General features: G+C 35.5%; 1 protein-coding gene across 1 annotated transcript; it reads right to left on the bottom strand.

The window, feature by feature from the left end:
• Positions 1-1,135: 1,135 nt before the first annotated feature.
• On the bottom strand, positions 1,136-5,601 carry LOC145061466 (glutathione hydrolase 3-like). The gene is made up of 7 exons (XM_079008943.1): positions 5,426-5,601; positions 4,649-4,986; positions 3,176-3,694; positions 2,742-2,977; positions 1,931-2,195; positions 1,715-1,852; positions 1,136-1,544 (listed from the first exon to the last, which is right to left on the bottom strand). Exons 1-7 carry the CDS (start codon positions 5,535-5,537, stop codon positions 1,281-1,283), a joined length of 1,872 nt encoding a protein of 623 aa, XP_078865069.1. The 5' UTR covers positions 5,538-5,601; the 3' UTR covers positions 1,136-1,280.
• Between the last annotated feature and the right edge of the window lie 16,894 nt (positions 5,602-22,495).

The raw sequence follows: 22,495 nt of genomic DNA, 5'->3' as shown, positions 1-22,495 counted from the left end.
ATGTATATATTTAAAATAAAAATATTATAACATCTTAAAAACGTTATACTATAAACTTAAAAACATGATATTTAATTGAATTTTGGAAGTTCAAAATCATTGCTATTATTTATTATATTTTTATAATTAATATATATTAATATAAATAATATATTAACGGGGTCCTCATTGGGGGTTCGGGACGGGACTACCCACCCCTGCCCCCGCCCCCAAAACTAAAACGGGAGTTAGCATTGCCCCCGCCCCCGTCCTTGATTTTTTAAACAAATATTCCTCATTCGGGATCGGAGCCTCACGGGTTCAGGGTCCCATGGAACTATTTGACATCCGTACCTAGAATGATTTATGAGTTTAAGAAGTCTAAGGTTAATAAGATTGAAATGAAGAAACTAGGTCTAATGTGCAAAGAGTCGTTATGGAAGAAGCAAGCATATAGAGAGTGGCGGATGAGTGTATAACTAGAGGGGTCCATGCACCCCCACTTGAAAATAGATCCCAACATATATACATATAAGTAAGTTTGTTTTTTTTTTTTTTTTAAATTAGAGAGTTCTTCATTTGACACCCACGAGTCGAGCTTTCTATCCAAATTCACCCTACTTTCTTTGCCATAAACAGCAACAGTTTCATGGGTTAGTTAAATATTATTTTTTCAATTTTTATTATATTATATTAATTAATAAAATGGACCTATGTTATAATGTTACCTTAAGTTCTGGCTCCACTTATATAGATACATGGTATCATTTTCTAAGAGATCAAATTTCCAAAAGATGACGAGAATTTGATTTTTGTAGATCGTAGGATCAAGTGATGAAGCATTTAGTTATCCCCAATATGCTATAATATTCTTGCATTTAGTGACAGTATTATCTATGGTCATTTTGCATTAGATACAAGTTTTTATGCAATTATTCTATAGGAAAAGTGATATAAAATATGGTGCTATTTATAGGATTCCAACTTCCAATCAATCAAAAAGTTGATTGATAAAATTAACGTGACAATTTTTCCATCTTCTTTTAGCTCTTGCGTATACGCTCTCTCATCATACACCACATCGAACAAAAGTAAAGGCATGAAAAAAAAAAAAAAAAAAAAAAAAAAAAAAAAAAAAAAAAAAAAACAATTCCACTTAACCAATAATACACAGCAATTAATTCATCATGAAAATGACATGACAATAATCAATATTACTAACATACCTTAGTGGAAAATGTCACTTTTTTTTTCCTTCAATATCTATAATTTTACATTGTCACAAGAACAGGTTGATGACGTCAGCAAGCAGCCGGCCTACCATCTTTCCTTGGATCACTCACAGCCGTAAGCATCCCTCTCAAAACCTCTTTATTATCATTTTTATTATAAAATAATTTTTTTTTCTTTAAATTCTGAACAATTAATTGACACACAGCACCCCCTGATTTTGGTTGTAATACATGTCCTCTTTCTTTTAAAAATTCTTTTCTTTCATCTGATAACTCGATATGATCACCATCAATCACTGTCCAATTCTCATAGTACACCACATTCGGTACCAACTACATTCAACACAAAAAATAAATAAATAGATCACACTTTAACAAGAAAAATAATATCTCGAATAAGGACCAAAACTGTAAGAAAAAACATTTTATGACCAAAATTGCAAAAATCAGCTATACTCAGGGACCAAAAATATAAATACTCAAAAGAAAAAAAAAAACAATACCTTGTGGTAAACTCTTGGAGATTGAACAGCATTTAAAGGCTCCATTCCTAATACAAAATGATTAAGGAACACCTCTAAAACAGCTGGAATTATATACATCCCACCACTCCCTCCAATCACCCCAACCAATTGACCACCCTGTTTAAAAAAGTCAAATTTTGACTTTTTAGAGTCAACATAAAGTCAAACATTTGATTATTATTTATTTATTTTTACCTTGGTGACGATGACTGGAGTCATGGAAGACAATGGCCTCTTGTTAGGTTTAATAAAATTTGTAGGGGAAGGCGGGAGGCTGTCGGATGAGATTTCTGTAGGCACTGAAAAATCACCCATTTCATTGTTTAACACAATTCCGGTCGCCGGAGATAAAACACCGCCACCAAATGGGTAGTTCACGGTGGTGGTCATTGATACGGCGTTTCTATCTGCATCCACTATGCAAAAATGACTTGTACCTTGGTCTTCAATTTGACTCCACCTAGTGTGTTAAATGTACAAGTAGCAATCGATTTTAGATCAAAAGCAATAATTTTCAGAAAACAATTACAAATTTAGCCCCTTTGCTTTAATCAAAGTTACAAGTTTGGTCCAGTTTTGAAATCTTTTAGAAGTCATTCTTAAGTATATTATATTGTTTATTTTGAGTAAATTATATTTTGTACGATAGGAATTTGTGATTTTACTCTAAAAAAGTACTAAATTGTGATTCTGAGTAAATTATATTTTTGGTCCTTGGAGTTTTGATTTTTTTTAAAAATGTTGGTCCAAAAAAGTTTTATGTTACAGTTTTGGTCCTCATTTGAGGTCATTGTGACATTTTTGGTCCCTGTTACAACTAAATGACTATATTTATAGGACCAAATTTGCAAAAATCAATTATGCTTTGCGACAAAAAATAATTATTTAATATGGTTCATGACAAAAAATGATAAAATTGCTAGAAAATACTTTTTGGGGCTAAAATAAAATAAATTGATATACTCAAGGAACAAAAATGTAAATTACTCTAATAATAATAATGTACCTGGGCAAGTAATATTCCGAAGGGAAAGTAGTGTTGTCGAGAATTCTTTTTTGAATTTTTTTAGCAAATGAAGGGGAAAGCATTTGTGATGCGGTTTTACTTATATCCACAAAATCCGGGTCTCCCAAATTCATCCGTAAAGCAAACATATGTTTTAGTGCTTCAATTAATCGGTGTAAACCCAATGCTCCTTTAGCATCGTTTGTGTTCTCAAAGGCGTTCAAAATATTTAAAACCTGTGTTTTAAGCAACATCATGACCAAGTTATTATGATAAAAAGGTATTTATGTCTTTTTCATATATTGCAAATTTAGTTAGGATCTATCCTAACAACAAAAGGATCAAAGATTTTTAGATCCTGAATGCAGTACTATGTTATTAATAATTAATAACGCAGTACTGCATTTGTAGTGGAGTTGAATGAAACAACTCACCAGAGCTATCCCGAGTGTACCACCTGATGGAGGTGGCATACCAAAAATAGTAAACCCCATTGTATTAACCTCAACAGCATTCGTAACTTTGACTTCATAATTTCTTAAATCCTCCATAGTCAAAATCCCACCTGCAGACTGAACATCATCAACCAACTTCTCACCAACCACACCATCATACAACGCATCGGGACCTCCTTCTGCTATGGCTTCCAAGCTCAAACCAAGTTCAATATTATAGCACGTGTCACCAGCCTGTAAAAGGTTGCCACCTGGCGCAAACACGGATCGTAGTCCTGGGTCTTTTTTGATTGAATCGGAATTGCTTGAGATTGAATTGGCTAGATATGGAGCGACTTGAAACCCGTGTTTGGCTAGGTGGATAGCGGGTTGGAATAATGAGTTCCAGGGTAATCGACCGTGTTTTAACCATGCTTTGTGTAGACCCGCCACCTCACCGGGTATACCCATGGATAGTGGTCCGGAATATTTGGTTGTTATATCGTTTTGATACATGTTCTGTGTAAAAACTAGAGAGTCATAGGTCAATAGTAATAAAGATAAATTATATTTTGTTGCTTGAATTTTTTATTTTTGGGTCCTTAATATAACTAAAATTATGGTTTTTAATTTAAGATTTTTGTAACGTTTTTTAAAACTGTCTCAAGTGAGATGGTTATATTTTTTGGACAAAAGTACCTAATTCTACTTGGAAAAACAAACCATTATAAAAATCTTAAATAAGAAACAAAATTACAAAAGAATTTTTCGAGACCAAAATTATCAACATTAAAGGGATCAAGAATTTAAGTTACTTTAAAAAATAGAATAGTTAGTTTGTTTTTATGCTTTTTATTTAAAATTAAAATGATAAATATATGTAGCTAGATCATTTAAAACTTTTGTTGTATTTCTCGTTGAAATACAAAAATTCTAAAAGTTGTTACTATCATCATTTATAGTCTGTAACTTCTTTTACAAAGAATATCGTGGTTGATAGTTTTATTTATTTAGTCTTAAAAATAAAAAAAAAATAAAAATAAAAAAAAATAAAAATAAAAATAAAAATAAAAATAAAAATAAAAAAACCTCCTTAATTAAAGTGTAGTAAAGTACAATGAAAAACGATTTTAAGATGTGGTGTCAGTGGTGTGACTAAATTTATATTTTAATAATATTAAATAATACTTTAATCAATAAAAAATGAAATGATTCGCTCGTATTACGTGTCATACTGTTTTTTTATATGATCATTGATAGAAATCAAAGATATATTTTTCAATACCCTTGAAATATAATAACCCGTATCTAATGAAATTAACGTGAGAAAAACGATTAAACAATATGAAATCTTCCATAATAAACTTTTAATATAGTCAAATTGATGACAGAAAAATAGTTAATTCTTTTATGGGCGATTAAGTCTAAGAAATTTATATGGTTGTTTCCGCCGGAGAGAAAGGAGATAATAACCTGCGTGGAAGCCGCCGGAGCAGTTTCCCTGAAATCAAACGCGAGGGTTTCCGACGTATCTGCAGATCGAACAACCATAAACCCACCACCACCAATACCACTAGCCATCGGATTCACAACGCCACCGCACAGAGCAACCGCCACCGCAGCATCGACGGCATGACCTCCGTCGTTAAGAACGGATGCACCAATCTCCGAACACCGGGCATCATCGGCAGCAACCACTGCTTTCCATGACTCAACTTCATCGCTCGATTGTACCTTATTGGTTGCTTTATGTCCTTTCAACGCATCGTCTACTTGTACTCTCCAATCTAGACTCGATGCGAAGCAGATAACTGAAAGAAAGGATTTGTACCACTGTTAATGCATAGAGTACTACTAATGATCAACTCGTATTTAACTACAAGTAGGAAATTATATTTTTCATAGACATGATTGGTTCCTTTACTTAGAATATACTACACTCAACCTCAGATTAGAACATTCTACACTCAACCTCAGCTCAAATGAAAAAACAAGTCAACTCGTTTAGATTTTTGAAGAATTGGCTTAGGAACTCTAATAAATCAACAGATTTCGAGTTCTGAAAATCCGATTCATCTCGTCTACACTACTATTTGATTACGAATTGAAGTTGATAAGAAGTAGCAGTCTCATAGCCACTACCATCGTGATCATGGTGAAATTCGTTGAATCAAAGTTAATCAGAGTTCGATTGTTGGATTAAGAAAAAGGCATATCGAAAAGCAATCAAATTAAACGAGAAAAACATACAAATTAGGGCTGTAAGTGAAATGAAGAACCAAATTGCTTTTCTCCATCTGTTCCTGCTTTTGCAATCTTCTGCTGCTTTCAAAAATGGAGTTTCTATGCTCTGTTCCCCCATTTTTCTCTCACTCTAAACCGGTGATATTTTGGTGGTAGTTGACAAGTGATATCGAGCTTGGCTCAATACCAATAAAAAAGTTACCTGTTTTTCCCACGATAATGCAACGTGGGGAGTTTTTTAATATTTTAGTTTTTCTATATTTATAATAAAAAATTACTGTACTTTTATACATGTAATCTAATGCTAATTTTTCAAATAAAAAATAATTTAGCAAGGTAATATAGTTTTTAGGTTGTATATATATATCTAATATTTGTGTAAATTACACGAATGTGTTGTTAACAATTATGTTGGGTTTTTATTTTCAAAAATCAATTCAAATCAATCTTTGTTTGGTTAAAAATTACATCTTTCATCATTCCTTAGTTTAAATATGTACACTTATCTCTTATGAGACTTGAAAAGACTATATTGTTGTTGTTTATTTTTTTTTTTGGATTCTTAATTTTTTATTAATTATAATCGGTGTCGTAAAAATCTCGCATAGATTCCGATTAATCTTTGATTACTTCCTAGGCGCTACCCAACCGACTAGAAGGTGTTTATCGATTAATATATGCCTATACAATGAGTGAAGCAGTAGCCCACGATGAAACTTTAACACTTTGAAGAAGTGTTATCTCAATAGAAACGATTTGATGAATGAGTAGTATTGTATTAATGATATTAACCTATTTTGTTATGATATTAGTGGTATTTATGAGTTTTGTTATGATATTAGTCATATTTAATTTTATTAATTATCCATTAAGGGTCCCTAATAATCCACGCCTAGCCAATTAATCCTTTAACCTCCATTCACCGACTAGCTAATGATTGAGTGTTTTTTTACAACCTTGATTATAATATTTAAAAAATGTAGTCACATGTGCACCGTCATCGGTGTCTATCATACACCGGACCGCGACAGAAGCATCGAGGGTGCGACGTCGATGTTGGATCACAATTAACAAACATACAACGAACAATACAAAAACTTATATAATGTTACATACTTTCAAATATCGTATTACAAAGGTTTCATCGATAAGAATTTTGAAAACAAAATTTACAAAACAAGTTCATCATAACGTAAATTAACATAAACAAAAGGCCTGAACAGGTTGGATAACAACAAAAGACAAGGAAAAATAGGTTATTCCATAACTTATGAGGCTTGAAATCTAGTTTATAATTTCCTGAGAATACGTGCATTTAAAAATACGTCAACAAAAATTGTTGGTGAGTTATTGTGACATCCCTATTTTCACGGCCAGAAAAGACCGATTTGTTTATGCTTTATTTCAAAATCGGAGTATCCTTTTTAAAGAATAAGATTGTGGAATTTGTTCCCAGAAAAACATGATAAATATATTATCAAAGCATTTCCAAAAAATTTATTTTGTTTATATCAAAACTTTGGGATGTCATCATCAATACATAAACATATGCATAAAAAAACCTTACATTCATTTACACTAATGATCCATATCTCCTTTAATCTCTCAGTGTAAAGTATCTTCGTATCAATACCTGTGATACAAATAAACTGAGTGGATCAGGTTGGGAAACCTGATAAGTATACAGGGTTTTCATTCCTAAGGATTGTCCTAAGGAATAGGCACGAAGTCCATCGCTGCCAATGACATAGTTTGTAACATCCTGTTTGAAAGTACCCGATTGGGGTCTCGGAAACCAAAGGGTAGGGGCGATTCAGTCTTTTATGGGTCCCGGGTTTCATCCGGAAAGTTTTGGACTTGGAGGTGTCGATAGGAGCGTAGGGCTTCCCGCCACCTTTTGTGGATATAAAGTTCGTCGGAAACGGACTTAGAATGAAGGATTTATGACTCTTTGAAGTTATTGGCGAAATGCCCCTAATGGAAATAAATGACAAGGAAGGACCATGCATGCAAAGTGGGAGGCACGTGGGTATGCCTAGCATAAGTCGGGTTACGCCCAGCGTATAAAAGGAAATGGTCGCGGGTGTTTTTGGCGTACGCCCAGCGTATGTCCAGTGTCCAGAAACCCTAATTTTAGGGTCAACCTCTATATAAAGAAGTTAATGGCTCAAACCTTATCCTCCTTATCTGTCCCCCAACCTCAAAGATAACCTAGAATGCCTCATCCCATTATTCTTGTTTGGTTTTAACCTTAAGAAGCTCATTTTGGTGGTGTAAGCTTGGAGGAGGAAAAGAAGAAGTTAGCAAGGAAGAACTTGGGAAGTTGGAGCTCATAGATCTGGGATAACATCATCCTTTGGGACTCTTTGGAGGTATAAAGTTCATAAATTTACCTAAGAATGCTTAGATATAGTGTAGTTTGGTTTTGGAGTCATTTTGGTCCCCAAGAATGGACCTTTATGGTGAAATCTCATTTGTGAGCTTAGGGTTGCCACCCTCAGAGCTAAAAGGGTCCTATAAGCAGTAAAGTCTCCATCTTGAAGGTCTTAATGGGTTCATGCATGAGATCTAGCCCTTTTCATGGAAGTAGAACATCATTTTTGGAGTTTGGGCTTGTTTGGGCCAAGTAAAGTCACCAAGTCAGTGAATTTATGGATTAAGACGTGGAAAAGGACCAGGATCTGTGATTGTAGCTTCTAAAGTGAAGTATTAAGCACTTAATGAGAAATGGACAAAACAGGAGTTAGATAATTTAGGCCAAGAATATGTTTGGGCTTAGGGTAAGGCCCATTAGAGGGATTAGGCCCAATTGAGCAAATTGGGCCATTAGTGGACCACTAGTGGGCTTAGAAAGTCTACCTAGTGTTGGGTTTTGTTTTAAGATTTGGGCCTTAGTTTTGGATCATACTAGGACAGGGGTAAAATGGTCATTTTACCCCATGCATGGATTAAGAATTATGGTATGGGACCCAGTTGCTAATTGGGTATATTGATCGGTATTGATGGTTCGGGAAGTGGGCGGGGCAGCAGCTAAGGATTTCTTCAGGAAGCTTCTACCTTCGAGGTGAGTCTTCTCACCATACCAATTGGTCTAAGGCACCAAGGCCGGTCCATTTTATGATAGCTGGTATAATTGCTGTGTAGAGGTGTGTGGCATTGTTATGTATTGATATATGGTAGAGATAGCGTTTACAGCTAGTAGTATAGATAACCTCCAGGGCTAATGGTAGAGATAGCCTTCAGGGCTAGTGGTAAAGATAGCCTTCAGGGCTAATGGTAGAGGTAGCCTGTATGGCTAAGGATAGAGATAACCTTTGTGGCTAATGGTAGAGATAGCTTTTATAGCTAATTGATATGCATTATGTGGTAGAGCTACCTTCCTAACTAATTGATATGTTTTTTGTGGTAAAGGTAGCTTTTATAGCTAGCATGTTATGTGGTTTGTGTGTGGGGTATGCTCTGGGAAACTCACTAAGCTTCGTGCTTACAGGTTTGTTTATGGTTTCAGGTACTTCAGATTCCAAGGGCAAGGTCAAGGCGTGATGGCGCGGCGTGCACTCTCTCACAAACATTTTATGGGACGCTCTGATGTTTGGAATAAAAGTTGTATTTGACTTATGTTTTGAAAACAATCATAACTGGATCTCTTAATGTATGAGAATATGTTTGCTTATTCTAAAATGAAAATTTTACTTTGAAAATTGGGTCGTTACACAACTGCCAATGTAATCTATTAGGCACAACTGCTAATATTATCATTTAGGCGCATCTGCCAATTATGATGTTATCTATTAGCAAGGTTCTAAAAGGCGTGAGGCGTGGCGTGGCGGCAAGGCCAAGCCTCAAGCTTAACGAGTTATGGCGAGCCATGGCGTTTTTCAAGGCGTGATATAAGGCAGCGATTTTGTATTAATTTATAATTATATTGTTGCATAAATATAAATTTATATCAAATATACCTAGTTTTTAGAAGTGTTATATCAACAACTAATAACAGAAAGTTAATAAAAAACACAATACTTGTATGTCCGATTAGAAAAGGTATAAAAAAGAGCAAAAAAACGTGTCTCAAACGAAAAAACACGCGTCATAACACACCATAATGCGCCATGGCACGCCATATCATGCATTGCCACGCGCCACGCCTAACAACAACATTATGAAGCTTTTCGTAACGGCGATGCCGCGCCTCACGCCATGGCGCGCCTTGGCGCTCGCCATGACGCGCCTTTTAGAACACTATCTATTAGGCACGACTACCAATATTATCCTTTAGGCGCAGCTGCCAGGATTATTATGTTCTTTATTAGGCACATCTGTCAATATTACCCTTTGGGCGTAACTGCCAAGATTTTTAGAGTTTATCTGGTGAATACATAGTTCAAAAACACGTACAGGTTGTGTCGTAGCTGCCAATGTTCATCTATAGGGCACTTAAGTCCATAGCTGTCAATGTTCATCTATATCATCATTCATCTACCCATCTTTACCCAATATTTTTATAGGTATAAAATACATATACATTTTGAATCAAATAAAACATGTATATTTGGTTCATCCAACATAGATATCAAGAACACAGATAATATGCACGCATAGCACTTAATTTATATTAAATACTTCATATCTATGTGTAAGATGAAAGTAACTATGCACTAACTTGTTAAAGTGATAACTCGAAATTTGGACAACGTTTCGCTTCTAACAATCGTCTTTTCCCTCGACGAAACCTAGCATTATTATTGCTAAGTTTAGTCTAATATTTATTACGACTAATTAGCTCAAGGTCTACGAGCGTTATTGTTTTATAAGTGTAAAAAATACTTTTCAACTACTAGATATGGGCTAGACATGAAACACCGAAGGGCATGACCATTTTGGCATTATAGCACTTCTGAAATCCAACAACCCTATGCGACCTTTCAAACCAGATTCCCCGTGCGAGTAGTTAAATGATATTATAATAACACTTTGTATGCTATATTTTATTATATATATATATATATATATATATATATATATATATATATATATATATATATATATTTATGAGTTCATAATAATGATATTGGACTTAAACATAAGCTATACTTAAAGTAGGGTAAACATAACTCACTTACTAGGAGGTTTGGCTAGGAACCGGGCTTAGCGGGGTCAGAACTTCCGAGCCGAAAGTTCTTCTTCTCGGAGTCTTCTGGCGCTCTGGGACTCGCCTCTAGCACTTAGGAAGTACTTGGGAATGGAAGAGAGGTTTTGGGGGTATTGGGAGAGAAAGCAGTTTAAAGGTGTGAAAAATGGAGTGAATTTCGGATCTATTTATAGGCTGTCTGGCGGCCTCTCACGTCATGAGTGTGACATCCCCAAAATCACGGCCAGAAAAGACCGATTTCATTTATGCTTTTTAAAATAATTTCAGAGTAAATCCTTTTGATTTAAAAGTGCTGCGGAATTTGTTCCCAAAACAAAACATGATAAAATAATATTTATCAAAGCATTTCATCAAGAGATGCATTTTCATTGTATAATCAAAACTCGGGATGTCATGTTCCGATACAGACCATAAAGCATAAACGATAACATTACAAGTCATTCAATAAATATATACATATACAGACTTGTAAACAAAACAACTCGATGATTCATCCATCTTACGCCCTTGCGCCACTTCCTGTAATACAAATAAAACTGAGTGGGTCAGGCTTGAGAGCTTGGTGAGCATATAGGGTTTTCAACCCACAATAAATAAATTATATTTAATTTCACCAACCAATCACTATCCCGATTACCCATTCCCGTTATCCTCACTTTACGTCCCTAAAACAACATCTATCTCAATGGACCTAATCTAGGATTTTCATCGGGACGGACATTACTGCTAAGGGGTTTCCTCAACAATAGATATCCTAAAGGAAACCATGAGGGGGATAGAGTACACCGGTGAACACATCGTTCACAACACCTACAGGTTATGAACCTGCTAGCGTTCCACAGGACTGTCTAGAAAGAGTCTGTGGTCGTTATCCATACTCTGCTGAATAACTAGATCAACAACAACAACAACATCGAGGCCTCTCATCTGTTTATTACACACCAACTATCTACCCATGTTCTACCCAACATATTAGTATATATATATATATATATATATATATTTATACATAGTTTAAAACCTGTATATCATTTTCATTCAATATATATTCCACAAAACAGATGAGGCACACCCACATAACACATATTTCATAGAAAGTAAATCAGATCTATGAGATAGAAGAGAGTGAATACACATTCACACACATAACCACAAAATTATACACATAACACGTATTTCGTATAAAATACTTCATAATTATGCATTAGAAGAAAGTAACTACACACTCACGTATATAAACAACAATATACTTAATACACTCGAACCATACTTGTATTATTATCGTGTTTATGAAAGGTAGTATACACTCACTTGATCAGAAGATGATCAGACAGCACTACGACTTGTAGAAGTAGTATCTCTCCGCAAATCTGGAAGATCTTCACAAAAATCGAACTTCTCGCGGGTAGAGCTTCGGCTCGGGAATCACGCTCTTTGGGATTCTCGGGGCTTCGGATCTTGCTTCGGGACTCGGGAATGATACCGGGGCTTCGGGGTACTTCTGGCATGCAAATCGAGGTAAAACGGGAGAGAGAAGAGAGATAATAGCAACCCTAAACGGCTGGCCCTTCAAATCTATTTATAGGGCAAATTTGGCCCTTGCCACGTCGTGGCAACCTTTTTCCACGTCGTAGGCTTGGTCGTCACTGCATGCGTCATCCCAAGTTGCATCTGGGGGCCTTCCGGAGGTGTCAGGAGACTTGCCACGTCGTGACACTGCTTGCCACGTCGTGGTCTCTGACAGTTTTGGGGTTTCGCGCCCCGAACTTCAGAAATTCATAACTTTCGCATATTAACTCCGTTTTCGACGTTCTTTATATCGACGCGAAGGTGAGATTATGCTCTACAACTCTCGTTTAGACTCCATTGGCTAATTTTGACTTTATTTTTAATATATTATAAGTATATTACTTATATATTATCTTTAGTAGGTCGGTACAAGAAAACTTCGTTCGAAATTCATAACTCCTTCATCTGAACTCCGTTTTCGTCCGTCTTTCCGTCGTTGCACTACTATCGATGAGATCTTTAATTCTCATTTAGATCACTAAGGATAGATATCTATCTACCTTAAATTCACTATTTACATCGCGCTGGGTCGTGCCGGTTCTGTCGCGAAACTTCGACAGGTCATAACTTCTTCGTTATAACTCGGATTTCGGCATTCTTTATATATTCGGAAACCTCGTTTCAACTACTACAACATTATCCATAGATATCGGCTTTATCTAACATTTCGTTTTGACGCTTATTTTTATTCTTAATTAAATTAAGACACACAATTAAGCACATAATACTCAAATAATACACTTCTATTATTTCAAAACGGGTTACAAAGGCTAACCTAGACTATTATACTAACATTAATGACAAGCCCAGAAACACAGGCGTTACAATTCTCTCCACCTTAGAATGATTCCGTCCCCGGAATCACACATCAACAAACAAATGCGGATAGCGACCCATCATGTCACTCTCCGTCTCCCAGGTGAGATTCGGCCCATTCGTGTGTTTCCATCGGACAAGCACTAACTCGACCATCTTGCGTCGCAACTTCTTTGTATTTCGGTCAACGATTGCCTCTGGTTCTTCAATCAACCTTTTGTTCTCATCGATTCTCAACTCCGAAAGTGGAATCATGTCGGGAACTTCTCCCGTGAACTTCCTCAAATAACACACATGGAAAGTGTTATGAATTCCATTCAGTTCTTCTGGTAGTTCAAGCTTGTAAGCTTGGTTCCTAATCCCCTGAAGAACTTTAAACGGTCCAATAAACCTTGGACTTAATTTTCCCCTTTTACCAAATCTTATAAGTCCCTTCCACGGCAAGACTTTAAGCAAAACCAAATCCCCAACTTCAAAAGTCATCGGTCTTCGCTTTTTGTCAGCATAGCTCTTTTGACAATCCTGAGCTGCTAACATTCTTTCCCTAATTATTTTCAACTTTTTAGCAGTTTGATGAACCATCTCCGGTCCCATAAAATGCTTTTCCCCAGCCTCAAGCGAACAAGACGGCGTACGACACTTCTGCTCGTACAAAGCTTGATAAGGTGCCATCTTAATGCTCGAGTGGAAACGATTATTGTAGGAAAATTCTACCAAAGGTAAATGTTCATCCCAATTACCTAGGAATTCCAGAGTACATGCTCTCAGCATATCTTCAAGCATTTGTATCGTCCGTTCGCTCTGACCATCAGTCTGTGGATGGTAAGCTGTACTTAAACACAACTTGGTACCCAATTCCTCTTGTAGACTTTTCCAAAATCGTGAGGTGAAACGGCTATCACGATCCGACACAATCGTTAACGGAACACCGTCAAGCCTTACAATTTCCTTCACGTAAAAATTCACAAGCTTATCCATAGACCATTTCTCCTTGGCCGCTATGAAATGCGCACTCTTAGTGAATCGATCAACGACCACCCAAATCATGTCGTGACCACTTTTCGTTCTGGGCAGTTTAGTGACAAAATCCATAGCAATGTCTTCCCACTTACCCATAGGTACAGGCAAAGGTTCTAAACTCCCGTATGGTTTCTGATGTTGTGTCTTGACTCTAGCACAAGTCACACACTCGGCCACATACTTTGCAAGTTTTGACTCTGTTTGTATTGTTAAAATAGAAATTATATATAGATATGAACATTTATAAAATTATATAAAAATGTTACTTTCATAATTCAAAGTGTAAACTAACAATGAGAAGTGTGGTCATGACCTAAGTATAATTGTATTTGTAATCTCATACAAGTATGGATGTTCATTCACTTATGAAATATAAGTTGAAGTCAACATGATTCTGTGTTGTATACTCTTGAGTGTTTATTTTACTTAAATAAAAAACAAACACTTAACCATGATCTAAGTGTATAACATTATACTATATAGAGTCATGTTCTAACTTGTATTAGCATTTTTGTAGGCAATTTTAGGGATATTTGGAGCTTATAACTGAGCTATATGACTTGAATCCGCCTCTGTGAAGCACAATGAAAAAGGGGGTGTTGTCGTCCCAACAACGCTTCATCAACGTCTTGAGTAAATAAACAAAATAAGAATTTATGGCTAGTTTTGTCTCGTCAGACGAAGGTTGTAGCTAGCAACGACAAACAGGGGTGTCAACCCGTATAGATCTATACACAACGTTCTCTGCACTCTTAGATTAACGATTATTACAAAGGGTTTGCTAAGTTTGTGTTCATAGTTTGACGAATGTGAAACTCAAATAGAGATCCAAGGTTTGTTTACAATTCCACAATTGTTTATGTTTGGAAACTTTTAATTGTAAAGTTTAATAAACCTTAAGTGTAAAACTATAAAAACTTTCCTATTGAAAATCGGACAACATAATGGCTGCCTTTTGACAATATATATATATATATATATATATATATATATATATATATATATATATATATATCAACTCAAGTGAAATCAACCAAAATCTAACAATCTAAAATATACAAACCTAGTAACTTAAATGAGTGCAAGAAAATAAAGCAATCACAACATGTAGATAAACAATGTAAATATTAAGAAGAACAAATTATAAAAATTTCTTTTTATGATTCACCACCCACCCATCACCACTACCTACCACCTCCACCACCACCAACCACCACCACCCACCTCCACCACCACCCGCTACTACTATCCCCATCCATCACCCACCAAAACCACCACCTGCCACAACCATCACCACCTACCTCCACCACCCCCACCCACCTCAATCACCCATCACCACCACCCACCACCACTTATCACCACCCACCAAAACCACCACCCACCGCTATCACCACCCACTAACACCATCCCCATCAACCACCCACCAAAACCACCACCCCCATCAACCACCCACCAAAACCACCACCCGTCATCACCATCACCACCTACCTCCACCACCCCCACTCACCTCAATCACCCATCACCACCACCTATCACCACTTACCATCACCACCACCTCCACCCAACACCCACCAAAACCACCACCCGCCATAACTAGCACCTGCTACCACCATCACCACCCACCACCCAACACTACTGTTGGATTAGTGTCTAAGTCCATAACTATTTTGGTATGTACTTGGCCCGATGGTGCATGGTCCTTTTGGGTTGCCTTCACCAAAGCAACTTGATAGGACAAATTATGGAGAGAAAGGATTAAATATGATTTATTAATATATTACGAGAATAATATATTAAAGGAGAAATCATATTGTTTAATTAATATTAGTCAAGAATTAATAAGAATTAAGTTTGTGACTAAAATAGATTAATTAAACTTAAGGGACTAGAATTGTAATTATAAGATAATTGCAATTGGGCCATGGATTGCCTTATATTATAAGGTTGGACGAATTCTATGGGGAAACCCATTGGAAATCGTCCAAGGCCTTTAAGGAAAGGAGTCCATGGGTTGCTTAGGGCTTAAGCATCCAAATTAGGGTTTCCTTGTTAGATAACCCTAATAGCCTCACTATATATAGAACCCTTATGCCCCAAAAACATGGTGAACTAATGGTTCTCTAGGGTTTCCACACGTTTTGGGCAACCTCCTTCTCTTATCCTCTTCATCCTCTTGCTCTTGGTGTTTGTGAACCATTAGAGGAGTGACATTTGTGACTCTAAGCTTTCTAAAGTCAATACAAGGAGGATTTGAGATTGTTATTGCTACATAACAATCAAGGTATGATCCAAACCCTAAGTATATGTTATATTGATTATCATATGCTAGATCTAGGGTTTATAGTCTTGGATAAATTGCATGTACAATAGAGAAACCTAAATCCAAGCATTAGGGTTTGTATGAGCACATAGGATGTTCTTATGACTAAAACCCATCAGTTGTATCAGAGCCTTGATTGGTTTCTATTGTATTGATGCATTATGTAGCTGAAAATCGTATTATGGCTTACTGTTCGACCTGACTCGGCGAGTCACTACTTGGACTCGGTGAGTCAGCCCTACTCGGCGAGTTCCAAAGGGTGACTCGGCGAGTCAGAGCGTCAGACAGAGGAAATTTCGAATTTTGTTGCTGTTTTGCTTAAGGATAATTACCATATTCGTTTCAAACCTATAAAATACGAATTTTATTGTTTCTTAATGAATATCCTTGCCAAAACACAAGATAATTACCAATTAATTAGATAATAACTTCCTTATATGATAAAGATTGGATTATTTGTATTAATTGGGTAACTTATTTTGCAAGAAAGTGAAAATTAGTTCAAATATAGATAATGATGAAATTAATTGTTTAATTTATATTAATTGTTATTTGATCCTTGTGTTATGAAAAGTTTCAATTTTCCCCTTTAGGTTTTATAGTTTAAATTTAAACTCAAAAGTTTAGTTTTGAAATTTAAATAGTTGAAACCCTAATGTTTTGAAAAGGTTTCAAAACTTTCCCTCAAGTTTTGGAATTTAAATTTTGATTAAAAGTTTAATTTTGATGTATATTTAAATTCTAAACCTAAATGTTTTGAAATGTTTCAAAACTTGCCCTCAAGTTTTGGAATTTAAAAGTTGATTAAAAGTTTAATTTAGGAATGTTAAATTCTAAAACCCTAGTATTGTTTTGAAAAGTTCAAATCACACCCTTATGGTTTTATTAATTAATTAAGGTGTATAATTAAAAGAGGTTTAATAAATCCATAAAAGTTTAGGTTTACAATTTAATTGAATTAAAAGTATAATTGTTAAATTTGACCTCCTAGTATTTTAAAAGTGTAAAATACACCCTATACTATATATAACATTAAAAGTCTAACGTTATATATATGTATGAGTAAAAGTCAGTCTTACCGTTAGTAGGCCTCATTCACGAAGCTGGTCTATAAGGGGTGTTTAAGGAAATTGCCTATAAAATGGCGATTAAATAGGTATCCACTCTTACCCACCGCACTCTTGACTAGTGGAGGGTCATTAGCCGAACGGGTAGGATAGGACAAAAACCTTCCATTATAAGTATAATGAAGTACAAAAGTAACTAAATGTTTTACAAATTCCTAATCTTAGTTACTTAGGCAAAAGTAAATTGATGTAATTCCATGAAATTACACTTTGTGCCCTTGCGAAGACGTTAGTGGAGCGTGTGTGGTTAACCGGCACACTAAATGGTTCTAAGAAAAGGTAGCAAAGGGTGACCTAATGTTTGTCATAGTTCGGTGGAGCGTGTGTGGTTTACCGGCACATCAAATAGGTGACTGTAACATGTGAGGGCACCATGTAAGTTTGCATGGTTATTCACACCCGCTTTATGATCCTCGGCATCCCATTCACAAACTAGAGGGGCATATCGAGATTTAAACATGCCATTGAAATGTTCAATGAATCTCAAAGGATCTAGGAGTTTTCATAGATTTAAAACTTAAATTTCTTTTTTGTTTTTCATGGTGGAAATTAGTGAATCGTCATTCACTTACCTTCAAATATTCTGCAACTAGATTACGACATCCCTTTTCTAGGTTGTAGCGTATTGTGTTGGTTCCTAGCCTTAGTATCTCATTTGGGTGATTTACTAAGGACTCAATCAATCAACTAACCTGAATTCGTTTTCTCCCGTTTTGTAGATGTCAAAGTACGACAACTATGGTCTTCCCAAATCCCTTGGAACAAGCATTCCACATGAAGATGATATTCCACGATTCGATCGAGGAACAAGAAATCATACTTCACTTCCTCCACCTCCTCTAATTATTCTCCCTAACCCACAAGTTCGAAAACTTGAAAAGTTCAAACTCACTCAAGCCATTTTGGCAAGTAAACATAAAGAAGGAAAGTCGATGTGTGCACACGTCCTAGGGATGAAGTCACACATTGATAGGTTAAGAATGTTGGGATCTGTTGTCTGTGAGGAGATGGCTGTTGATTGGGTTCTTCAGTCACTTCTTAACTCATATAGTAAGTTCATGAGAGAGTACTATATGATGAAGCACGATGTGACCCTCATCGATCTCACCTATATGCTTATTGCTGCTGAATCAGCAATGGTTTGGCGCAATGGAAAAGAAAAGTTGATTGGAGAATCTGCCTTCCAGACCTCTATGGATATAGGCAATGGCAACGAAAGACATGCCATGATCGAAGAGTTTGATCATAAGAGAAAGGCAATATCTGAAGTAGTTCCATGTGCTGTTCCAAAAGAGTCAATTTGCTTTTATTGCCAAGAGAAGGGGCATTGGAGACGAAGCTGCCCTATTTACCTAAGAGATCTAAGAGATGGGAGAGTCAAAACGTATGGCTCTACTTTTGGTAAAATCCATTAACTAACTATTTTAAGCTCCTATTCTAGATTCTTAATACATAATGTGATAAGATTACAATTGATGTTTTGTAGGATCGAAGAAAAGAGAGGAAGCTTAAGGGAAGAAGTGAGCAGAATCTAACCGTGAAGAAATGGATTTTGATCGCATTACTTGAAGATTAGATTCTTGAGCTACTACTTATAATTAGAATTAGATTGCTAAGAAAGATGTATTAGCATAGTTTTTCAATGAATTGTATTGTAAGGACAAAATTTTTCCGCAATAAAATAAATTTTGATTTTATATTATTTATTTATCCTTGCAATGGCGTGTATGAAAAAATGATGTTCGAATGCTTCTAATATTAGCAATAATAGATTTGATTCTTAATTATGTTATTTGTGGAAATGTCGAGAATTTACCAAATAAGGAGAGTTTCTCATCGCCCAAGTTTCAATTGGACAAAAACTTGGAATCATGCAACTTGGTTGCACGATGAATGAGAAATTTCATATTTGGAAATTAGACCAATTCATCGACCAAGTGTCAAGTGAAGGACTAAGAGATCGAGTACAGAAAGTTGTGTGTTGATCAAGTCCACCACAAGAATAACAAAGATATTCGTCATGATTTACTAAAGGTTTAGTAAATATGATTATACTTATAAGATTAAGTGTAGTTCTGAATTGATTGAAAAAGTTTAAATCAATAGCAGAACGAATAAGAAGAATCAAGTAGGCAGAAAGATAAAAGTTTCTCTATTCTAAGAAGAAGGGAGAGTACCTTTTATGCTTTATGATAGGTCTTAATGATTAAGAACCATATCTCAATTGATTCTCTAAGTGAGTCTTAGTACAATTGTATGTCTAAGAAGAGGAATCAAGAATTGAAGAAATGGTTAAATCAAGAAGTCAATCATACTTCGTTCCAAAACAAGTCTTAGAGTTAAGATTGTGACATTGAGTGAAAAGTATTAAGAATGTTTATAGCATTCATCAAATGTGGAAAGTTGTGATGTCTTGGATAAGACAAAGACCAACTAGGACCAATTTATGAAGTGTTTTGATAAAAACTACACTAACTCTTGAATATTTGTTTGTCAAGAAATGTTTATTGACAAGAGAATCTTATATGTCAAGGAGTCAGTGGGAGTCTTAATCAAAATAAACCTTATCGATCATCACTAGCACACGAGTTGAGGTTTACAACCTATCGTGTTGACACTATCTTGTTTCTATGTCGTTCCAATTGAGTTAATTATGCGTATGAGTCCTATGAGTTCTCATTTGAACGTATAAAAGGCAAGGACCTTGATCAATGAAAAGTACATTGATAGGAAAAGGTGAGTTGCTTAACTACTTGGAAGACATGGTGGGCAGCTGTGTTACCATAAGGCAAGAAGTCAAGATTAAGAAAGTTCGGTCCATATGAGTTTGAATTTGTCGTAAACTTTGGTTTTAACAAATTCACATGGATAAGAACACATACACCATTAAAATCTAAGTGTCATAAGATTCCCTCCTTCACGAAAATGACTGTGAGGAAATGCTTTCACTAATAGAGATTTTAAGAAGATAGTGATTGTGAAATTGTATTCTCGAATTCGATTATGGTTACGGTATCCCTTTCCATGATTCGAATTGTGAGATTTGGCATTTGGTCTGAATTGTTTAGACACACATATAAGCTATCAAAGGCAAAGGTGTATAAGCTTAGATAAAGGATTATCAAAGCATTGGGTATTAGATACATGAACTTAAGAAATTCAATAAATATTGTTTTTCTGAAAGTTAAGTTGTTTCTGAATACATGTCAAAGCTAGTGGGAGCATAAGTGTTATGTTTATAATAATCATCATGATAGTGGGAGCATAAATGTTATGATAGTATGATTATTATGGAAAGTATTGCAAGTTAGCAATATTAATTATAGAAAACAAGAGTTATACTTTGCAAAGTCGCGAGAGTTAAAAAGTTATTTTCCTATAATTAAATGAGAGGATATTATGCTTCATTTCAAATCTAAAGGCTTAGGTTGTGGAATGTTAATAATTTAGTCAAGGATACATAGTGTGTTCTCAAATTTCGATTATGATCATGACATTCCTCTTCATAGTTCGAATTTTGAGAACATAGCACATAAAATATTATGGCAGAAGATTGATAAAGTATCAAATCTTTATGTAAGACATTATGAATCGTGTCCCATACGCTTTGGGTATAGGATCGATTGCAAATGCTATAATATTTGACCATTCTAAAATTTTCCAAATGTCTAGCGCATTTAGAGGGAAAAAGGACAAGAATCAGTTTTGACTAAGATAATTAAACAACTATCAAAGGACAATCCAAAGTTCGCCTAGGATTGGTCGCTTGTGAGTAGTTGGAAGTATAGTATTGGATGGACCATATCGACATTATTATGAATAGATAAGATTCTATTGAGAATGAGTTGTCATATGGTAAGTATGGAAAGTTTTCCATATTGGGAATTGAATATTGAAAATCTATGTCTAGATTAGAAACTTTTATAGGAATGTACTTTGAGTGAGAGACATCATATCTAAGGAATTGTCTTGTAACAATATCCGATAGAGGACTTTGTAATTTCATTGGCAATAGTCATTTTGACTTTAGTGCAGTGACATTACAAAAGGATCATTGCATAAAATGTTAGAATCTAGCATATTCCATAAGTGGCAAGAATTTGATATTCTTTCACTTGTGAAAAGGATTGGGAGTTGTGAAATGAGTATGATTGGAAATGTGTTCATTTGATCTATTTCACAAAGTAAGAACCATAGGTAAACATTGTGTGCATGCTAAGAGCATGGGACAAGTGTTGTAATAATTCAAGTAAAAAGTTGATTACCCGAAACAACAAATAATGAGTAATCGATATGGTGATAAATAAAAGGTGTTTTATTTATGCTCAAAGGTTTGAGGCCATACGGGATTAGTATTATTCTTGTGTTTCACTTTGCATGTTTTGACTTCCTGAATAATTTAACTGGTTGAGTACAGTCAAATTATTCGAACGTGCCACAGTCGTTCATATGTTGGAAGTAGGTATGAATAAAGACTGTTGTGAATTGGTGTGTAAATTGTCTAAAGAGTATTAGACATAAGCAAATGTTTGCTGCAACGTTCATGAGTGCTTATGAATATGATTTGAGCATTGGATTAAACCCACGCTTACTTGGATCACTCCATGAATTGTATCACGAGTGATTGGCGAGACGATAACATCTTATATTCTTGAAACCGAGATGAGTGAGTTGTATCTTGCAAATCGGTTGCACATTGATAATATGTAAACGCACCAGTAACTTGGTGTCATAAAACATATTGTTGTGTGTGATTCGGTGAGTGAGTGCAAGCGAGCATTGAATCAAAGTTTATCCGTTCCTTTTATCCAAAGTAGGATAAAAGCGATATCTTTGGGCCCCTTGATGATTTAGTGATGACAAACGTAAATGCTCGGCCGGGCTAGGGCTAATTTGATTTGTTCAATTAGTCAGTCGTCATAAATCGGAAGTCGAGAAATAGTACAGAGAGAATGATTAGAAATCATGTCTTATACGATATCTAGAATGGAGGAATATATGATCCCTTATCTAAAGGACACGCATATCTGATAAGATCAGAGTTGACAGCGGCTTTGGAAAGCTACGATTGCAGA

This window comes from Lactuca serriola, chromosome 7 (assembly GCF_051521515.1).
Source record: "Lactuca serriola cultivar US96UC23 chromosome 7, Lser_US96UC23_V15, whole genome shotgun sequence".
Lineage (NCBI taxonomy): Eukaryota > Viridiplantae > Streptophyta > Magnoliopsida > Asterales > Asteraceae > Lactuca > Lactuca serriola.
Note: the sequence above shows the minus strand (reverse complement) of the source record. Positions and strands in the feature narration are given on the sequence as shown.